This window comes from Diadema antillarum, unplaced genomic scaffold, assembly GCF_040938485.1.
Source record: "Diadema antillarum isolate AM-2024a unplaced genomic scaffold, OU_Dant_1.0 scf00000016, whole genome shotgun sequence".
Taxonomy (NCBI): domain Eukaryota; kingdom Metazoa; phylum Echinodermata; class Echinoidea; order Diadematoida; family Diadematidae; genus Diadema; species Diadema antillarum.
Genome location: NW_027270905.1, coordinates 454,490 through 476,902, shown reverse-complemented (window position 1 = coordinate 476,902; position 22,413 = coordinate 454,490). Strand labels below are relative to the sequence as shown.

The following is a 22,413-nucleotide window of genomic DNA, read 5'->3' as shown; positions in this document are numbered from 1 at the left end:
TTAAGAAAGTTTAATATACAGGTTTGGAATTAATTGAAAAAAAAAAATCTTTTCATTTACTTAGACTAGATTTCAGTGAGACTGTTATATGCCATTGTAAACACAAAAAACTTCATTTCAATTTTGTTTCATAAATTAAACTTTGATGCATTAGGAGCGAGAGCTTCCTACCAAAGAATCCTCTTACATAATATACGAGAGTCCAATCTCTTGCTATGCGTGTTTCACTATAAGGGCAATTCCGCGGTTAGTAACGTTACATTTGAACAAATTTAGATATTTGTTTTTACTACTAAATTACCATTTATTCATTTCAAGCCAAAATTATATCAAAAACATGTTCATCATTCCTAGGTTTATGATACAGAAAAGAATGAATACAATCCAAGAAATAATAGCGTTGCTATGGCAACTTAAAGGGCTGGTTAGTAACGTTACGAAAAAAGGACATGACAAAAAAATCAATGTCTTGTAACAAAAAGTGTGCAAATATTCAAGTTACTTCAAACAAAGTGTTGCATTAATTTCAATTATTGCATCATGACAAATGTTCACACAATGTTTTTTAGCAGTTCGACCAATAATTTCTTAGCTAGACCCCCAAAAGCATGGTTAGTAACGTTACGGTTAGTAACGTTACATTTGTCCGGAGTAATTCCGCAGGTCATTTCACCCTTTTGTAATTGACAAAATGTCACATGACTTCTTGAGTATTTAAATGTATTTATCTTTTACCCTTAAGCAAAACTTTGAGGAAAAAATTTCAAAGGAACCCACTGTAATTTGCATTTAAGTGAATTTCAGCATCCCCAGTCCCACATGTACATTTTAAATGATGGTTTTAGATCTCGCGAAATCAATCAATACGAAAGATAAAATCTACTGAATTTGAAAGACCTTAATGATTGGTGAACATTCATGGCATTAGTTGATACCTAGATTAAAGAGTAAGATAAAGAGGCACATTTCTTTTATCCATGTCATGTCCACCTAACTGCGGAATTGCCCATAAGGCAAGGTGATGTTAGATAGGGGAATTCAGTTATTACAGTTTGCATTGAGAAATTCCGTCAAATTTCGACAACACTTGCATAAATTTGCACTTTGTACACAATGAAGTGTTTTTTACACTAGTATCAAATATATCACTTAAGAAAAACTTAAATTGTGCATTTATTTTTGTACTTTATATTACACTCTCATGAGGACTCATGTAATAAAATGTGTGCAACATGCAGACATATACAGTTGAAGTGTATTCTGGAGATACTTGCTGGAAAAAAAAAATCCCTCTCCCTCTGCTAGCCTTTGAGTATGACTTTTATTTTGTAAGATGAGGGATAACATGTACCTTGCTCTGTTATCCATGTTTATTTGCCATGTGATTCTTGGTGTATTTGCACACATTGAGAATACAGCAGCTTATTTCTCATCTTAAAATGAAATCATCCAAAAGGATAAATTGATACTTGATAAGCAATTAACAAACAATCCAAACAAACTTGGTATACATCTGCTTCATCATTTGAATATACCGTTTGAAAAAAAAAAAAAAAACAGACACACACAGCATACTTACCACAGCTCTAAGTATACCTTGTAATCATTAGTCACAAATATCCAGTGAAGTGATGAAAGAAGAGAGTAAATATGGACACTGTGAAAACTCTTCAACTCCTCCGAGTAGTTGGGATGGGGTAGTGATGGGGGGAGGGAAATGAAATTTCCTGTTATCCAGCAATTGGTAAGCAGGTGTAATACTAAAGGAGTAGCAGCATTAGCATCAGCTTCCGTGGCATTGCATACTTCTCAAACTCGCCTCTCCGTCATCATTGTCATGTCAAACAGTTATCACATCTCCTTCTTTTGCCGTCATTTGGCCCAAAATATCGAGTGCATGCCACCGATTTTTTTTTTTTTTTCGCTTTCTACAGTCAACTGCAATGAGTCACTGCTAATTGCGTAGTTGTCAGTGGTAAATGCCACCAGTATAAAATAAGGGAACATTCACCCTGCGAATGATCTGGCCATTTGCACCTGACAAATATTTGCTCAGCTATGCCCCTGCCAAACTTGTTGTGACAGCTTTCCTTAATTGATTTGACAACCACACAATAGCTGGATCATCTTATCTTTTGTTGGGCATTAACTGTGACCTGTTGCCAAGGATCTTTCGCTCGGCAACGATCAAACGGCAACCAAAACAGGAATTTTGAGATGCGTACAGGCCTGAGCAGCAAGCCAACCAGGAAATACAAAACAGAAGTCTTTCCTCTTTTAAGCAAGTGATGTAGATAGCTCTAAATTTAGAAAACTATCAGAACAAGAAATATATCCAAAGATGCTCTGTTCATGTAATTTACAACGCCACCTTGCCCACAAATGTCAAGTGACAGAACGAGTCCTTCAAAACACGGGGAGGATAGGTTAATGGTTCATTGAATACAGGGCAAGTACAAAGCCTGCTGGATAAGCCATGTGATAATTTGTCTACAGCCATGAAATGAATTCCTAACATGACACATCATCAACATGGCTATGAGGCAATAAAACTGTCTGCACACTGTATTTTTATGACCAGTTAACTTCTTGTTTGGCCTTAAGATTCCAACACATGAGATGTCTGATGATATATGAACTACTCCACAAACTGGTTTCTTTTTCCGTCACATTTTATTCTATGAAATTGGTTGACCGGTAATGACCAATCAGAGTACTACAGTAAAGAAGCCAACTGACCATGGGTAAAGGTCTCTCAAGAAGCAATTTCTTTCTGCTGAGGGAAGAAGTACTGTACGTTGTTCAGAATCTTTTTAATTTACATCATGGTCAGAAAATACCACATCATGGCAACCAACCTGGTGCAGCATAAAATACCAAAGGTACACCGTGAAGTTGGTCAGCCCAAAGTAACCAGAGTGACCAAAACAAGACACTTTACAGATATGAAGTGCCATACTAGGGCTGAAGGACATTGTTAAGGCTGAAGAACAGACAGTCCTATTAACAATTCCTGCAATGTGTTCCACTTTTTGACTTCATGATGGAGGGAGGTATAGAGACTGAAATGTGTGATGCAACTTTCTTTGCACCAAACCCGCTTGGCAGCTCTCTGATACATACCGTATGTCCATCTATGGACTTTGCTTGAAAAGCTTGCCCAGTTCTTCGACAGAGAGTATCGTCAAAATCTCACCAGCTTTGGACATCGTGATTGATATCGCTGCTCAGAGAACGATGGATGAGGATATTACTGACAGTACAGTACTGAGCAGCTCATTACCTTTTTGCCAAACACTAGATGGCTCTTCATGACAATGAGTACAATTGTACCACAGCTTGAGAAAAGAACAACTCAAACCACTACTGACCAGTGGCAAGTGAACATCATCTGAGCAGCATCAGATGCTTCAAGGTGCTCCCTGTGGATCAAAGAGGCTGCCTCCATTTAAGAAGGCAGGTAGACCCAACCATAACTGGGAACAGGGACGGCAGAGATCAGTTCAGTCTCGGCAAACCATGCCATCATTCTCCGCCTCAAAGTATTAGACCACTCCCATCCGCAATGCCATTTTCTTGTAGATTCCATCTCTCATTTCCTCACTAAAGACAGGACAAATGTATTCAAGAGCATTCGTATAGACCTTGCGAGCACTATTCATGTCAAAAGAGAGACCATGTTTTGAAAACACTAAATTTCTTTTACTCTTTGTTACCTCCTAATGAGTGTTCATGGTTGATATGATTTGTATCTTTTTTTTTTCTGAATGCTGAGATTTTACCCTGAACTTGGTGGTTCAAATTCAATGACACTACAGGTTAGCTATGGCATAAAAACAAAATAAAACAAAACAAAACAAAAAAGCCAATCTTGGACAATATCAGATCACTGAGCATGGCAGCTGTCGTACCTGGGGTCTCCACCCGAGCGTAGTGGTACGGGTTGACGCAGACCTCCTCCCTCTTCAGGTGGAATGCATACTCGCAGTTCTCCAAGGCCTTCAGCTCGTGGTGGCTCTGAAGGTCGGGCCACCGCCACAGTCTGCAGTAGATGACGTGGGGAAGCCCCTTTCGGTGCGACACCTGAAGCCTGCCATCAAGTGACCTGGTTGGGAACGGAAAATGAGACGGAAAGTGGTACAAAGGGACAGTAGAATCTTAATACCGCTGACAAATTTGTTACGCGACCTCAACACTACCGGACATCAATACAAAGTACTTTTAAAAGCTGATATTGATTTTTAAAAATGGCAACAATAAATAAATGCATGATAGTGCTGAGCTGGCAGCCAAGATGCCCTTGACAATTTAATACAGAGAAGAATATATCTTGTGCAACAGAATCCATACCAACAGTTATATACACAGTAATACTCACTGTACATCACAGACATCACAAATGCCTTTATCCACAAGTGCAAAAACTGGTCATAAATCTTAAATATTTCTTCATATGATACTCGTATATCAGTACAATTCATCGACCAGACCTAAAATGCACTGATGTAAATGTGATACACGTGTGCATGCTACTCTGGTATCAAAGCTTGAAGATTGTAAGTGCTCATACTGCATACTAAATTATTTATATCAAAACTCATGAATAAATAATTTACAATGTGCAATACCAAAAGCAAGCAATCATGAGCGTGCATTCCTTTATACAATACTCGTTGCTACAACTGTTTTCTGGAGGATCAACTATCGAACTGGAAGACAGGTGTTTGAGAGAAGATGCTCTCTTGAGAAAATACCTTTTATCGGCTTCTTATTACACATTAGCCAAGATGCATTACACTTTTACATGTGTATATGTACACCGACACCATAAGTCAATACTGGCTTCTTTGATTACAATGTATGTGCACACACTACGGTGTGGGTGATGTGTGTGGGTATGTGCAATTGTGTATCAAACATCATGGATACACTTCTTCTGTTCATTGTGAACAATGGAGGAGAAATGGCAATCATTCTAAGTTGTCTTATCATGCTCTTTAATATAACACATTATTTTGGGGTCTGCACAAGAAAGCTAAATGATGTACTACTGCCGTACCCACATATATGTGGATATACATTGTAGGCCCTACATGGTGAAATACACTGTATCATATCAAAACTTGAATGAACATGCACACCACACAGTATCTAAACCGTATATTGACTTACGGACTTGTGTGTCATTTCTCTTCAAATTTCATTTTCTATAGATACACATCCAATAGACCGTTTCTGTAACTTGTCTTTATTCAAATTCTATGCATGCTGTCATCACAAAAGATTGCCTTAACAACTAAACCCAAAGCTGGCCGGAGGCTTGTCCTACCTAGCAACCACTAATGAATGCTAGGTGAGTTCCTGCATATGATATGGAACTTAACTGGACAGGAGCAGGTGGATAAAATGGTTCGTTACTAGGCTGCAGGAAAAGAGACATAGATATGAATTGTAATGCATCACAGAAACGGTCTAATCTGTAGACAAATGTGGGCACAAGCTTGTCCGCTCCCAAATATGGCTCAAGCTGGACGACAGGTGTACAATGCTTTCTGGTGGTGCACTTACTTACAGCCTCAGTGGTGAGTACTACCGCAAATGGGCAACATGTGAGAAACAGCTGTGAAAGATGGCAAACATGGAATGCCATGACAGGGAACATCCACACCAAGTCAGGTAGGGCCACATGCCTTCATGCACTTTGCATGCAAGTTCCACATCTGTTTGGCATTCAGCAGTCATCGATGTATCTGCAACAGCCCTGAAATACCCACCTCAGCCATGCAGAACCATGTGTGTGTGTGTGTGTACAGTATGTCTTGTGTGACACAATGTGACTGGGGCTAGGGAGTGGGGGATAAATCTGTGGCAGCGATATGAATCTGTACGCAGGGTTCTCATCCTCCTCTGATGGGGGTTAAAATTCACTTTCTGTTTCAAAACAGGGTTACTGTACAATGAACCAGCAGCTACAGCTGTAGTATTGTATAGCCCTATCCTACTTGGCCTCCTAACAACTAAATGCATCAAATAATACATGATCTGCTTGTTTGTCAACCCACATACTATACGTACTTTGTACAAGTATCCACTGACATACTGGGTATGAGATTTTGACTGCTATTCTTCATTTTCCCCCATCAATGACTATTTTTTCCCCCTTTTTTTTTTTTTTTTTGCAATGTGGTACTTATATTATGCAGCATTATACATCCTATGAATATGGTTGTCAGGTTTTTAATATCTGTCGTAGTTAAAAACATATTATGTCTAACGTGAATTACATAAACAGAGCAGAATTTACAAACAGACTATGGGATGGTATCTTCTCTGAGTGAAAATCACAGACGTGGTTTCAGACTAACGTCTGCTACTGTCATATTCACCACTGTACAGCTTCTATCAATAATTCACTGCTGCTGTGATCAAGTAGGATCCAACAAACTAGCAATAAAATATGATCATGGTGTCTAATCTTCTATTTTTCTCAATGACTGGAGTGATCAACAGTGATGCTGTTGTTCCAAGCTAGGTAAACGACAATGTCAACAGCGATTCCACGTCTTCAATAGAATAGTGAAGTCATTACACAAAAAAATAATACAGTGTGATGACATGTGTGGAGTTCTTGTCTCCAGTTCTTGGAAGTCAACAAGAGAGTCAGTGAAAACAACTTCTCTCCAAGTGGCAAATATGGATACCACAGATTACTACATTGTCTTTCCTCCTTTTGGAAGTCAGAAGGGAATAAACCGGAGCAAACATTCCAAAGTTACTCAGAATCATTCCTATCTGAATAAATTTAATGACTATGGTTGCTCCTCAAAATGCACAGCATCATATAATCTTACTGCGAAAAAAAAAACCCCAACAACAACAGTAAAAAAAGCACAACTTGAGTATGAAGCCTTGAAATCATAGGGAAGAAAAGGCCAAGCTCTATAGACATTACGGTCCTTTTTGTAGGCCTACACATCTTGTACAAACCTGCTGCACATCTTCATACCAGGTAAATAAAGAGAAATGAAAAAAAGTTTAGTCCAGTATGAAATCTAGTTTCTTCCAGCATTGATAACTGTAGCAGAGAAAAATTTTGGCCTGAGTCAAGTGTATCTATTTTGTCTGGGTTTTGTTTTTTGTTTTTGGGCTGCTGTTGTTTTGATGGTTTGGTTGGTTGTTTGTATTTTCTTTAATACTCCTACCCACTTCAAAGGTTGGCTCTTGAAACCTCAATATTTCTATTTCTTCCAAGAAACCAGTCCAGACACTACTGAGCAGTCAGTATTCATCATCAAGCACGTATCCATTACTTACAGTGAAAGAATTGGGTGGGTAGTTTACCCCATGTGAAGTGACCTTCACATGGTATATCAGTTTATCAAGGTGCTCCTGCCAGGCATGAAGCTAGAAGTAGTGGATGGAAGACAAACCTGGGGGACCAAGAGCAGGCATTTGTAACCCAAGCACGTAGAACTTTTGGTATTGTTATCCAACTACTGGGAGTTCATCATCACTTGGCCCCAACAGGTTCTCCAATATGACAAAGCAACTACACTGAATACCTTTGACTTATGTACAAATGTACTATTCAGTTAATTTCCTGATGCCTTCAGTTGACATTGTTGACATACTGATTACAATACAAGTGTTTCTGGCCCATTACAATTTTTGTTTTCTTTTAAAGACAGTTCAGTATCGCTTCTACAGAAATGCACTAGCCTGGTACAGCTACAGGAACATATTAGATGACCTTTAAACTCTTATGACAAACAGGAGCACAGTGACAAATAAATTGAATGATCTTTCAATCTAATCAGTAGAAAAAAATGCAAACTTGTATGATGAAAAGGAAATTTATAAAACACATGGTTAGTAGGTCATATCATGTTGGGATTTTCATAGCTAGACATCAGTATCAGAAAGAGTAATGGTTACTTTTTAGCACCCTTTGCTTCGAACAAAAACTAACGTGGCGGTGTAGGGCCTATGATGTAGGGCCTATATGTACATTATACCCACTGTCAAATATATTTCCATACTGAAAACTACTGCCTCATTTCATATTTATGGGATGACAAATTATCAGTGACAACTGACTGGAATTATGAATGTAATATACACTGTAATTATAGAGTGCCCTTCGCGGTATCCACGACTACAGATGCCCCTACACAGATAAATCAGCAAGGCACAAACATGGACACAAGAGCATGCCTCATTACACATTCTCAAACACACTAATACCAGTATACTCACATATGGTACAAGGTGTAGATACAGTGTACTTGTATACAATATAGGCATGTACACACACATAAAACAAACATTCTCTATCTATCTCTCTGTCTCTCTCTCTCATATTTCCAAATCCCATCATAATAAGAAACATTTAAATGTTCAACCATTGGACATAAACTGTAAATTTCTCATGATCAACTAGAAAGGCCATACTTTTACAGCGGGCATATCACACAAGGGAAAGGTAAATAGACATTCCCTTGTTCATAGTAAAGATTGAAGAACAAAACATATATCTGTAAAACTGTACACAAATGAACAAAGGGCAACACTAGAATGATCCTAAAGGGTTAGACAATGAACAACACAAACTCACCTCTAAATAATACACTATAACTGGTCACATGTACAAGTACATTGTATGTATAGCGGTACAAGAGTGTAGAAACAGGAATGAAGTGAAGAGTAAGCTCATTGGGTATATTTTTTTATGATGTTTTTTTTTTCTTTTTAAGATAAATATTCAGACTGCAAAGGTAAAATTGGAAGGGAATGAGCAATTCAATGGCACATCTTCCAAGTGAAAAAGAATGTGCAGGATCTATGATGAATGCATTTTCAAATGTGCATCCTATATTGCAATATGCCACAATGATACTTGTCTCAAGTAAAACAAGTCATCATCAAGACTTGGCGTGATGAACACAAAGAAAAAGCCCAATGCAGCACAACCCACGCCACATTGATCATACAACTTTTGTATTCTCTTTGCAATCCATTTATTTTTATAAACATTTACAGAAAAACCTAATCAGGAATTTGCTATACAGTTGTAGATACATGTAAAATGCATGATTATGAAATTTCTTTTTTATAATCCTGTGTTTTTGTGGGTTTTTTTTATACACGACCACACCCAAATGAGATGCTACAAATACTTGTATCATGCATTAGCACACAGTGTGTGGTTTGCGTGATCACCAACATGGGAAGGGTGTTGGATTTAGAAAGTACATGTAGCATAAGATGTGCACAGAAGTTACTGTTATGCCCAGCCACTTGTAGATAAACAAACATCTAGTAAAAGGAAAAAAAACAAACAACCTACAAATATCTGGTGTGTACATAGTATGCATACATATATAAATATGTCAATTGCATACTAATGTATCATGTCTTATTTTTGCATTAATAACATTGCCTATCTGCAACTAAACACATGTATCCTCCCCCACCCCATCCATCTAGCTATTAAAACAACAATTTGTCATGTACAATTTTGTATTTCATTCTTTGAAAACAGCCAAAAAGTCCCCCCCCCCCCCCCTCCTCCTTTTAACCCTTACTGCGTTTTGTTTACAGATCATGATGCACACTGGGGTGCTTCCTTTGTTGATTGTGCACGCATGTCTTGAAACTAATCGTCAATGAATGGAGATTAACTAATCCCCCTAATCTGTACCATGTAACGATGGCCTTCCCAATGGATTGAGGTACAACATTGCCATACTTGAGTGGGCTTGCTAACTATAGGTCAAGTTTGAATGGATAATTACTGAATGCTGATGAATAAAGGCTTAGCAAGTTCAGCTAATTATACCATAAAAATGAATGAGTATGTCAAGGGTAACTGAAAATGTCAATAAACATCATCATTTGGTAATTGACAGTTCTACTGTTTTTAGTTATGTTGGTGTTCTCATACAGAGCTTCAGCTGCGACAGAGTGGAATGAGCACAATTAACTGAGGGCCTATGTATTCAGCCATTCTACCATCCCTCCACAACCACTAAACAGGTGCAGTGAGTCCTATTACCATCACCTTTTGGCCTCAATCACTCCCACATCACCATGATTTTTTTTAAAAAAATGAAAAAAGATAAAGCTGTATTACTAATTATATACATAATAGTAACATTTGGCCATGTAGAGATCTTGTGCACCCCCCCATACAATGTATACATATAAATAGGTGTATGATTAAGATAATACTAATCATGATATAATCATTATTATTATAACTTCTAATGCAATCACTGTACCACACTAATAACAGTAAAGAGTAGCACTAAGTTTATCACAGAAAACTGAGGGTTGATGAATATAAAGGTACCATATTCCCATATCAAATGCATTTTCGGCAGCCTTTGATAAAAATGCATTACATTTAATAAAATGAACAGAACTCTCTTCATCTCGACATCAAGCTATTTCTCTATCCATTTTCATTCTCCACCCCCCCCCCCCCCATAAACTACCTGCAAACAGCATCATTCATTAAAGGTTCATTTAAGGTAGTCAAATTGGACAGGTACAGTGTACCTACACATTTCACTGGACAGACACAAAAATGCTGGTTATGTCTGGCAAGCAGGTTCAAGGATTTGCATCCTACTAAAAACATCGCAGCAACAACTTGGCAAAATGTGAAGCTTTTTAAATCTTAGTAGCTGTGTTTTTATTCATCTTTAATCATGTACACATAAAAGAAACAAATGAAATAATGACACACACATTGGTATCTATAAAAGCCAATTATATATCAAGGACTGTAGAAATCCCACATCATGAAATGGGAGGTAATTTTTCTCATAATAGAATGCCGGGTGGACACAACTATGATGCAAGTTAAAGAGGTTACAAAGATTCATACCATCTCCTTGCTATGGGAAGTATAGAAAGGGGTAGGGAAAATAGCTGAGATGCACATAAAGAGGTTGTAATGGGTACATCTAAAACAATGAAACAAGACCAGAATAATATCCTTTTTTTTGTCTTTCTTTCTTTCATGTTTGCTGGAAAACAGTATCGCGTATTCTTCTTCAGTTGTGTGATGCCAGGAACTCAGGAGATTTAGGGATCTGGGAGACAAGAAGAGACTGCACAATTCTCCCCTTGGAATGTCCAAGACTTACGGGGGGAAAAGGGTGAACGATGCAGACATGAGAAATGGGAGCAATGAGGTTTGTTCTTTGCCATGCATTCAAAAAGTATGTCATATCAATTCTATCTCAAACATTTCTAGCCTGATAAGTAATGCATGTGAGGAAGAAACTGACCAAATGCTATAAATGTGTGTTTTTTTTACTCTCTTTTTTTGTCTGTGGGAAGTGTACATTTGCATGATGTTGGTAATGCTGCATGCACATTTGGTGCAGAAACATGCATTGAACTCAAAATGAACAATTCACAAAGGTCACAGTGCAACAAATGAAAAGATAAACCGCTTTCAAACTCAAATTGAAAACATAGGAACACTATAAACATACACGGACAATGCCTTATCCATAACAAAAAAAAAAATGAAAATGATCATAACACGCAAGATGCCCTAAATTTGACTTACGCAGCTTTGGGATGGGAAGGGTGTGGTATAAATTGTGCTCCACTCGTCACAATTGAAGATCTGAAAGCATGAGAATCAAGTCAAGAAAGAAAAAGAACATGTGGGTAAAGCAAAAAAAAAAAAAATCCTCAAGTCCCAATTTCAAGGGAAAAAAAATTCTTCCATCTGGACATTGACATTTGGATAAAAATTACTGGTCATTTAGGTACAAGGACATGCAAAATGTTTAAATCAATATCTATTATACAACAAAACAGAAAAGTTCAATGGCATTCAAAACTTTTTATGGCAAATATGAAAGAGCATTCTTAATATGCATTTATAACTATAATTATGAATGCCTTTAATACTCTCATGCTAGACTTCTGTAAAATGTTTGTTAACCAACTCAAGCATTGTAAGATCAACAGATGCAATGTATCAAAACAGGCTCTCAATTTCCATATATTGTCTGTGAAATGCAATGTACAATGGACCATACAGACGATAGAGTGCTGTTATTGGATTAAGGTTCCTCTTATCTTGGCCGCTCCAAATTCACTCCTTCCAGTACATGGCACCAAGACACTGCCAAACCTTGATGGTGACCACGGATATTAGTGTACCTTTAATTTCAAATTCTACCTGAGGAAATGTTATCTTTAGATTTCACTTGAAAAGGAGGAAGAGAAGGGTCTGAAATGAAATGCTGCAAGTAACACACACGTTTATCTATCTCAACATCATCAAGTCCTCAGAAAGATACTGGTCTCCACCTGTTACCCAATGTTAATTTCTGTTGTGGTGTGACATGGGCATGAGTACACCAAAGAAAAATCAATGAGCAGCGGGTTAAGGGCGATGAAAAACCATCCAAAAAAAAAGTGAAATAAAACAAAAACATTACATAAAATCAATCAAAGCAAACAAATATCACAAACTACAAATGTGTTTTACAGATCAGATAAACTTCAACTTGGCATCACATGACCACTGGTATTACATGTCCTTTGCACAAAAATCTCTGGCAGCAATTGATTTTGCCTTGTTTTTCGGCAATAGCCAAAAAGGAAACAGATTTCTTGATAGTGCACAATGAAATCTACTTCTTTGTTCAAGAAGATTTTTTTTACATGTAAGAGCAAAATATCTTAAAGGCAAAATGATTTTAAAAGTATGCATTACCATTAAATGTTTGTACTTTTCAATGGATATTTCAACTACACATGTATGTCTCTGCCCATAAGTTTCAGATTTTTTTTAAAAGTTATATATATTGTAGCATACAAACACTTGCACACCATATCGATCAAAAGTTGGACATTACAAACTGTTTATATACATGTAGTCACATACTAACAGGCCAAAGTACACACATTGAGATCAGCATCCTGATCTGGAAGATTCATATGCTCACTTCTTCAAAGATATCCCAGTATCTAGACGCAAACAGATATTGCAGTGTGGCAAATTTTCACATGACAGGAGCGATTTTCCATTTGAAAATATACCCCACCTACACCAAAAGGCCTAAGTTCCCAAGTACAAAACTGTAAATTACCGGTACTTAAAAGTACTGCTACAAATACACACCTCTTACTGACCGCTCCAACCCACACAACTAATCTCTGGTCAGACTAATGGGCATGACTGGAATGCTTTGTCATTAATGTTCTCATGTTATGACTTTTCTTTCTTCCTTTCCTTCTTTCTTTCTTTCTACGACTGGACAGTGCATATTAGGTACATGAAAATGAATTACATTTCTACATTGTACATAGAGTGTAAACACACCACTCATTTCAGAAGACATACATTGTATACACTGTACCGGGTCTACAATGTATTGTACGGTACATAACTTTGTAGGTCATTAGGTCCTACACTGCTCATAGACCTGCATTTGTCACTGCCAACACACTCAACACGCACAGTGGGCATGTACTATACCTGTTATGACCAGAAACATGTGCACTTGGTTGTGTAAAGGCCCTCTTTGAAAAACAGTGAGTTCATGTTTCCTGTACTGATGCCACTTCCTTACTTACATTGTAGAATGGGAAACAACACCACTCCAGGTGACAACTTGGGAGGTCAAAAATACCTTGCTGAACAACATTGCTGTTTTGTTTGTGATATTACCCAGTAATGTCCCATTCAAAAACAATGATAATAATACAAAATAAAAAATATGTTTTGAAAAGCCAACAATCAACAACACATCTTCACTATGGCCCGAATTCACAAAGGTGGTATATACAATTGAAACCATGGTTTAAACCATGGACAATTTGTATGGAGCGCCAAGTGTCGCATGGCCTACAAACTGTATTTTGTTACAAAGTCAGTCATTTCTTTGACGAAATATTGTCATTTCGTTATGAAATTATCATTTTGTTGACGAAATAACTGATTTCATAACGAAATAGGCCATGCGACAATTGGCGCCCCATACAAATTGTCCATGGTTTAAACCATGGTTTCAATTGTACCACCATCGTGAATTCGGGCCATTGAGTCAATCTATGGGGGCTGAGGAAATTCCACAAGAAATGACACGAATTCATTAAACCTTTTGGTCACTTATTGATAATGTGTCTCTTGAGCCATAGGCCTATACTTTGTTATGAATTATTCAATTTCTTTAAGTTGCTCATTAAGGCACTGGCATTCCTTGTCTTTGACAAGCATGCTGCTTTCAGGTTTTTACAACCTGTACATGATCATCATCAAACAAACAAACAAAAAATCTCTGACGGGAAGCAGAATCAATGACACTTCACATAGCAAGAAGTACTAAAGTATCAATATGATGCTAAACCTCAGTAATTTAGGGTTTCTGGATCCCTTGGGGTCCTCTCGAATTGGGGCATGGTGCATTCTACCATCCTAGCAACAATGCCTGCCAAGAAAGGTGAACATTTGAACATGCGTTTTCAAAAAGAAGTCTATGAAAATGTGAAAATTGAGCCCCAACTTGCCCCCCCCCCCCCCCAGTCCTGAGGGATTTGTCATGAATGAATGAATGAATGAATCCACAGTCACCAATGTACTCACTCATAGCAGAAGTATAAACTCTACCACTTCTGGTTCACGAATAGAAGATTTTTGAAGATTTCTTCTTCTTTTTTTATTTGGGGGGCTTTGGGGGCACCTTGGGGACCAAATGGGGAGGGGACATGGTACCCATTTAAACAAATTAAGGTCCTACAGCTGTATCACCCTAGGGACATTACCTGGCAAGTTTGGTAAAAATCCAGCCCGGGTATTCAAGAAGCTAAAATATGAAGATTGGGTCCATTTGCCATTAAAAATTAAAATAAAAATTCAGTCCCCAATGTACTTTCTCATGGCTCTAACTACAATTTGTAAGCTCTATCACTTCTTGTTCTATCACTTCTTGTTCTACGGCAGACATTTTAAAGATTCCTAAATTTGGATGCTTTTGGGCTCCCTGCCACTCCCACTACCACTACCACTACCACTACCACTACCACTAACACTCCCTTCCCCTACCCTCTTCCCTGGAAGAGTATGGTGTCAATTTGAACAAAGTAAGATCTTAATCACTCAAGGGATGCTATCTGCCAAGTTTGATGAAAATCTAAAAAGTTTGCACACTATAAACAAATAATGAAGTACACAAGTTGCTTTCAAGGCAGCTCAACTAAGACTGACTTAATCAACACTAGACAAAACAAAACAAGAAAGAGACAAGAAAGAGGAGCTAGAACATATGAGAAAATGAGAGATGGCATCTACTGCATGAGAAGATGTGCAGGAGTGACCCTAGGATCAGAACTCTCTGCATCAGCATTCTAATAAATTATATTTTCCCTTTTGAACAGGGGAAAAATAACAGGAATTGAAGTGGGCGGTTACGTACATGCAGCAAATGTCAACAATATTCATCTGGAAATTAACAAAACATGTGGCACATCCTGTCAAGAAGTGCAGTGGAGTCATGTCAAAAAAAAAGTTAAGGTAGACCCCCCCCCCCCCCCAAAAAAAAAAGGCTACCACAAGACTCTCAAACAAGAAACAAGATCCAGTTTATATTATGCAAAAGTCAAAGAGATTCACATTATTGATTCTTCTTTAAAAAATTATTGTAGATGCATGAACATTTACATAATGTACGTAAGTGCTTTCAACTAATGTACAACTGGGTGGGTTGTTTTTGTTTTTTCAAGTTGCCCCCAAAATAAATACATCCCATGTTAACGTAATGTGCTTAACTCAACAAAGCACATAAGTATGCACTTTCACTGATTCAAGGGGTCAGCATACATGTAACTACAACAGGTCAAAACCCTACACACCCATAACCAGAGCCTCTCTCGTGCTTCCCAAGCAGGGTCCAACAAACATACTATGCTTGCCCTATGCCAATTATACCTACAACTCATTATTGGGCAAGTGAAATGAATCGTACTTGCTTGTTTAAGTATTGGGCGCCTGCTGTAATGTATATTGTACAAATGTATGTGACCATCCACAACAAAAGGGTCTGTAAGTCGCTGACGGCCGAGCAGAGAAAATCGAGTTTGAAGTCAGATCATCAAAATGGATCAAAAGCATCAAATTTCTGTTTTTGACATCATTTTGTAATTTGATGTTTTATCTATTTTGTGCTGAAATTTGGAAGCTAAATGATCAAAGGAAAGGCAAAAAATTTGTATTTTTCTGCGCCATGATTTTCCGACTTTCAAAAGAACAGAAACGTGTCCGAAGACTTGGATTTAGCCCCCTCCCCCCCCCCCACCCTGACATACCTCGTGAGTAACAAGGGAGTGATCCTATTGGTCAGTGTGTGGCATCTTGGGTACTGACTGGTCGTGCGTAGAGCGCTGGCGGTAAGCTTGAGTGAACATCGCGAGGTTACCAAGAGCATACCTTCTATTGTCAAGAGAGTCATTCAGTATGTGTAGGAAGTGCAAAAATGGTAAATATTCAGTTTATCCGACTTTGGAGACTCAGATGCAAGTATTCTTGGTTGTATTTACATATGTAATGTTTAATAATCCTTATAAGCGGCAGTAAAAAACTATGCTACAGTGTAGCGCCTTACGCCAGGTTGCAATTACACATGTTGTGATGTACATGTATGCAGCGGCTTCAGACAAAAAAATAGTACGATATCAAAAAGTAAAGTATACAATACCTCCCTCATCGCCTGTCAGAGAATCCAGACGAGAAACTACTTTCTTCGTTCACTTGCCTGATGTAGCCCTATGTTAAAATCTTTTAAATTGAAGTGAAAACTTCCATGGGCATCCCGACTAATGTTTGTAATGGCCATTCTATTTAAAATATCTTTCTCCGTAAATAAATGTATGCCCCTGAAGGTGTGGCAAAATATGGGAAATACATGTATGTTGTTTTGCATTTAATAGCTAGTGATATCAATACAAGGGTCCACTTGTAGGTCACCTACAATCATACAGGAAGTATTCAACATATGTTACAACTCAACAATGAAATACGCAATGTACAAGTGTAGCTCTATTAAGAGTTTGGGAATAAGTCGTGAAGCATGTGTGTCAATGCATCCACCGTATAGCATCGTTCACATTCATGGAAAGTTGGAGAAATCAGAGTTTGCAGTAATCATCAAAAGGAATTTGGTTTCATACATTGACATTTCACTGTAGTTTTACCTACTATCATTGCAAATCAATAACCTGTTGGCACAGAAGGTTGCTGTCTTTTTGACATTGTGCCACTAAAAGTGTTTTAAAGTTCACTAACAGTATGCAGTTGAGAAGCCCCAGCTTTTGACTGGAGGGAAATGGAATCTGGGCATCGCCAACCTGTAGTGCAGATCATACAATTTTACAAGGTGACAACCCTGTAGCAGAATGCAGGTACCCTATGTGTACAATATGGGTTTATACTGCATACAACTCCTGAATGAAGGCTCCGGGATAGTTGTACAGAAAATCCAATTACAAACATTCACTAAAAAATCTGGGGGTGCAGTCCCGGATGTTGATGACAGGTAAACATACAAGTGTAGTTTGGTATAATATATTGACAATGTCAGGAACATTACAGCCACTGCCAGCATCAGCCTGATCGTTATACACAATGAACAGCACTATCGTACAACATCAGTTGAATCATGACTGTATCATTACACCTAATTATCACGTCTATTGCAAGTTTATTATGCAGTAACACATCAAGTGTTTCAATTTCACACAGTACGTCCTGGTGTGTAATACTGGGTGGGATCATTTAGTAAGCATGGCAGAGAAGGACTAAAATGAACACTAAAATCTGTTTGACAGTAGCCAAAGGTTTTTTGTAATCATTATCAAAATAAATAAAAATATACAGCCTTCTTCATTACCATAACTTAATCATTACTAGTTTCACCATTACTATCGTTTACATAATTTGTTATGGGTGTTTATTCTTTATTTGAAGGCTGTGTGCAATTGTATATTTGGCCACTAATTGGCCTTTTGGAAAACTTCTATTTGTATTGCCACCCCCTCCCCCCCCCAAAAAAAAAAAAAAATACAAGAAATCTAAAAATATTCTATTACAAATATCTAAAGGTTTTACTCAAAATAACAAACCCACTTGCATAGTCTTACAAATACTATGCAGCAGAATCTGTGATCAAAAAGAAATTGTCAGTTTGTTTGTTTGTTTTCGTACTAAAGTACATTGTACATGCAACCTGCAGTTTGCCGATACATGACCCTATTCTGTACAATCAGCCCCCGCCCCAGGGAACAAAACAAAAATGATATAAATGGTCTCATATCCAGAATTAGAAAGTAGAGTTAAAAAAAAAAAAAATAAAGATAAGAATAGAATAACTGGTACAAACTACATTGTACAAAGTCAAGCTCACTTATCTCCATGAGATTCCACTCACCATCTACAGTACAGGAGAGCCAACTACACCATCACCATCTACTGCAGTCTAAACTTCTCGTTATCTTTGGGATGCTTTCAAACAGAATGCAAATGATTTTATGCCTATTCAAAAAGTTCCAATTGATCTTATCAGTGGGAGTGTCTGGTTCAAGGTGCAAAGCCTTACATTACACAGGTTATCAAACTAATAGTCAGCATACACGAACATGAGATAGTGGAACACTTTCTTGGTATACATTTATCCATGGACAGCATATATTTTCTTTCCTCTCCCACGGGAGATTCTTTTTTTTTTTCTTGTTAGACATATGATAAATGAAAAGTACTCGAATAATGATAGAATGGTATTTTTAGAGCAGCCAACAAATCATACATTGATATGTACAAGTTGTACATATAGTTCTCTATGTTGAGCTACAAAAAAAAAATACAATAAAAAATCATGGCTGAAGATTAATTTGTAACTAGCAAGAAAATGTGATTTGATGAAGCTGCATGATAATCACGAATCCTTGAGAGTGTCCAAACATAATCTATCACGGAATACTGTTTACTGTATTGTTATGGAAGATTAGTTCAGCGTACTGTGTATGTTCTTCAATGATTTCCTAAACTGCTGATCATTGTTGACTTAACAAATAAATTCTGTCCCGTAAATCCCACATAACTATATGATCCACAGAGATGAATCCACCTTCAGAGCAATGTAACTTATGATGGCCATAACTGGTAGGTTTCCAAAGAAGATAAAAAACACTTTCAATGGGTTATGCAATGAGCCAGGCATGTTACTAAATCAAATTAGTCTATAGCTTGGTTAGTGATTTGTACAGCTAGACACATGGCTGATTCATGATAGATGGATGGTCTACTTGTAATCTGTTGCCGATTGAGGAACTACAGCAGTAAACTGTATGTGTGGCAGGTTTACAAAGTAATACTGCAGTATTCTTGGCTTTCTGCGACCTCCAACACATAACACACATCATGCGCAGCTTCACTGACCATCTGTTACAAGTGCTAGACTCAATATGAAGTGCATAGAAGTAGAATTAGATCTAGGTTAGTAGGGAACTAGATTAAAAAGAAAAATTTCTACAACTTACATTTGTAAGTCCAGATAGAATACACATAACTTTTCACGTATGCATGAATACATTATATGCACCAGGAAGGTAAATGGTATGATGAATTCACTTTGATTTTTACAATGTATTGCATAATCATGCAGGGAGTCCCCGTCATTGTGTATACAATGTACGTGCACTTATAATACGAGTGTAAGTTGTCGCTCAAAACAACTCACTTTTCGCAAGGCACTATAGCAAACACTGCCTGTACAATCTGAAACTGAAGTTAACTGTCTAATATTACGTGACAAATCTTTCAGGCAACTTGAAATAAAATTTAAAAATCAATTGACAAAATGATTCATGACAAGTTGAATAAAGTCAAATGAGAAATACAGATCCCTAGATCACACAAGATCACAGACTGACTGACTGACAGACATACACATTACAATAACCAACTTCTTTCAACTTGTCATGATCATCGCACCTTGATTTTAGCTCCTGCGTTGCGTCCGTTCACACATTAGATGTCTATTGAACTTCAGTTCTAGATTATGGTTATGCACCCATCATAGGCTCATGCTGCATTCTCGTGAAGAGTTGAGTTTGTTTTGAGCAGTGACTTGAAAGCTGACGTCGATATTGATGCTTTCTGACAGCCGATTTGCATCAAATTCATGTGAGTGATCTATAGTTCTAGATCAGTGGAAAGATCTAGAAATATCATGTAATTTTTGTGCAATTTGGTTTGGTAGAATTCAAGATATCCACGTGGATACGAAAGTACTTTAGCGCCCATATTTTACAGGTCTGCACAAATGAAAGCAATCCAATGATCCACATATCTACAAATTACAATGTACCACTTATTAAAGCAAGTCACCCATACCAGTAATTCGACCATAATGCCAACAAAAATTCGACCACCAGTTAGGCTACAACATGCACCCTATCCCAGGTAGGAAACATCCCATAGCAGAAACCTATGTTACATAAGACAGTTTTTCAGTACACTAGCTGCACGTGAACACTGTACCAGGTATGCTTTTGCGGACTGTCAAATTTTGGCACGGGTGGTCCAACGGGAGGTCATTATGACAACAAATATTGGGATCCATCAGTAAAATGAATGTGTAGAAAGTTTACTGTGTTACACATATTGTTAAAAACCAGAAAACATGAACTTGATCCTTCTCACTCATCTAACGTTAGATTTACATATAAAATTTTAATACCCAGTCAGTGTCTAACTGTTACAACTTCTAGACTACGTCTTGTCTTACCTATGGATCGTGATACATTTAGTTTGGCTGTTCTGCGTTGTCACAGCCTTTTCCAGTTCTTCAAGGCATCCGGATTTCTTCAATTTTTTCACTAGACTTTTGACTGCCTTTTCTGACCACTTGTCTTCCGAGTCATCCTTCTTCCACCCAAGTAGTCTCTTGACGATGGGAGGAGTGAATGGCAAGCTCAGTGTGCTCATTTTCGCAACCTGTCTCGCACGGCTGTGGCCCGAAATTTACCGGCGTATCCAACAGCAATTGCTGCTGAATTAGATGCTAGCGACAGACAGTAGGATTGTTGATAATAACTGGAAAAGATGCAATATTTTCGCAAAAATTTTACAGACCTTCCAAATGCGCGACGCCAGGTCAAGCTCAAGAGCCTGCAAAAAAGGATGCGCGGCGTAGGAGGTCAGCGTGCGTCCAATGAAGTGTGCAGATCTTTTCCGCTTACGAGACGTAAGCTGCATTACTCAACACAAATTTAGGCAGAGCTGAGAATTCGTAGATGCTCTAGAGAGGAAAGTGAGATAGAATAGGGTCACAGTATTGATTTCTGCACACTAGATGATTAAATAAATCAGACGTTTTCCGGTTTTCCTCACGTCCTTGCAGTATTTACACTGCGAGTACGCCGTCTCTAGCCCACCACGAAGGAAAGCCCTGCAGAACGTGTGTGAGATTTGAGTCACCACTCACTCCCTCCATATGTAATGTATACCTACCTATCCGAATCATCATAACATGGACTGTTCACCTCTTCGTGAAATTCATGAGAATGCGCAGAAAATGGGTGAATAACATAGTTCTATATTTTCTGTGATGTGCTGCTCCTATAGATAAGTTATCTGTGTTCTTTTTTGAAATCATAGACTTTTACTATGTATTTTCTGATGCATTAGAACCTGAACAGAAACAACTGATATATTGGTATAACTGCATCTACTCATATTCATCCGCGAGAGTAATGGGGCAACATCCTAAAGGTACCAAAGTAGACATGACATGCTAGTTAACAGCAGTTGAAACAGAAGAACTGCGTTCCCCGGGTCTTACCGACCACTTTCCCTTTCCTAAATCTTACGTTAGGCCCCATAACTCCACTTTCAACGTGAAACTGAGAATTTGACTTAAAATATCACTCTCTGCAAAATAAATAGGGGCCTAGTTGTGCATACAGTGGCCCACATCCTATACATCACCTGTCAAAACTCAAATATAAAGATGTGGGCCAAAATGAGCTCTTTATCTCAATACTAATAGCTGTAATGATTTTTCGAAGTGTTTTTATCTTCTCTTCTCTCTTTTTTTTTTTTTTTTTTTTTGACGCTTAACGGTGCACTTCTGAAGGGAATTAATAGAGGGGAGGGTAAGAATAGCAGAGGGGTAGTCACACCAGGTAAGGATGGAGGATTTCACCTCCCTGGTTACACGAATCTCCACTCGACCATTCTCGTGTGCCCTTTACATACGCTGATTGACATTTTTTGTATAGGCGCATATTGAATTTACCGGTACTGTAACTTGTAAAAAATCGTCATTGACATCATCGCTCACTGCCTTCCACGTCCTAAATAGGGACTAATATCAATATTTTTGA

At 37.9% G+C, this 22,413-nt stretch overlaps 1 protein-coding gene across 2 annotated transcripts in view; it reads right to left on the bottom strand.

Moving 5' to 3' along the window:
- The window catches only part of LOC139725185 (mothers against decapentaplegic homolog 3-like), a 44,529-nt gene extending 23,021 nt beyond the window's left edge, over positions 1 to 21,508 (bottom strand). The window contains exons 1-3 of one of the 2 annotated variants that reach the window (XM_071636280.1): positions 20,814 to 21,508; positions 11,585 to 11,644; positions 3,912 to 4,105 (exon numbers count right to left, since the gene is read on the bottom strand). In XM_071636280.1, the coding sequence (XP_071492381.1) occupies positions 3,912 to 4,105; positions 11,585 to 11,644; positions 20,814 to 21,013 (454 nt within the window). In that variant the 5' untranslated portion in view covers positions 21,014 to 21,508. The remainder of the gene's footprint in view (positions 1 to 3,911; positions 4,106 to 11,584; positions 11,645 to 20,813) is intronic. The other variant, XM_071636286.1, reaches the window with a different exon arrangement.
- Positions 21,509 to 22,413: the final 905 nt, after the last annotated feature.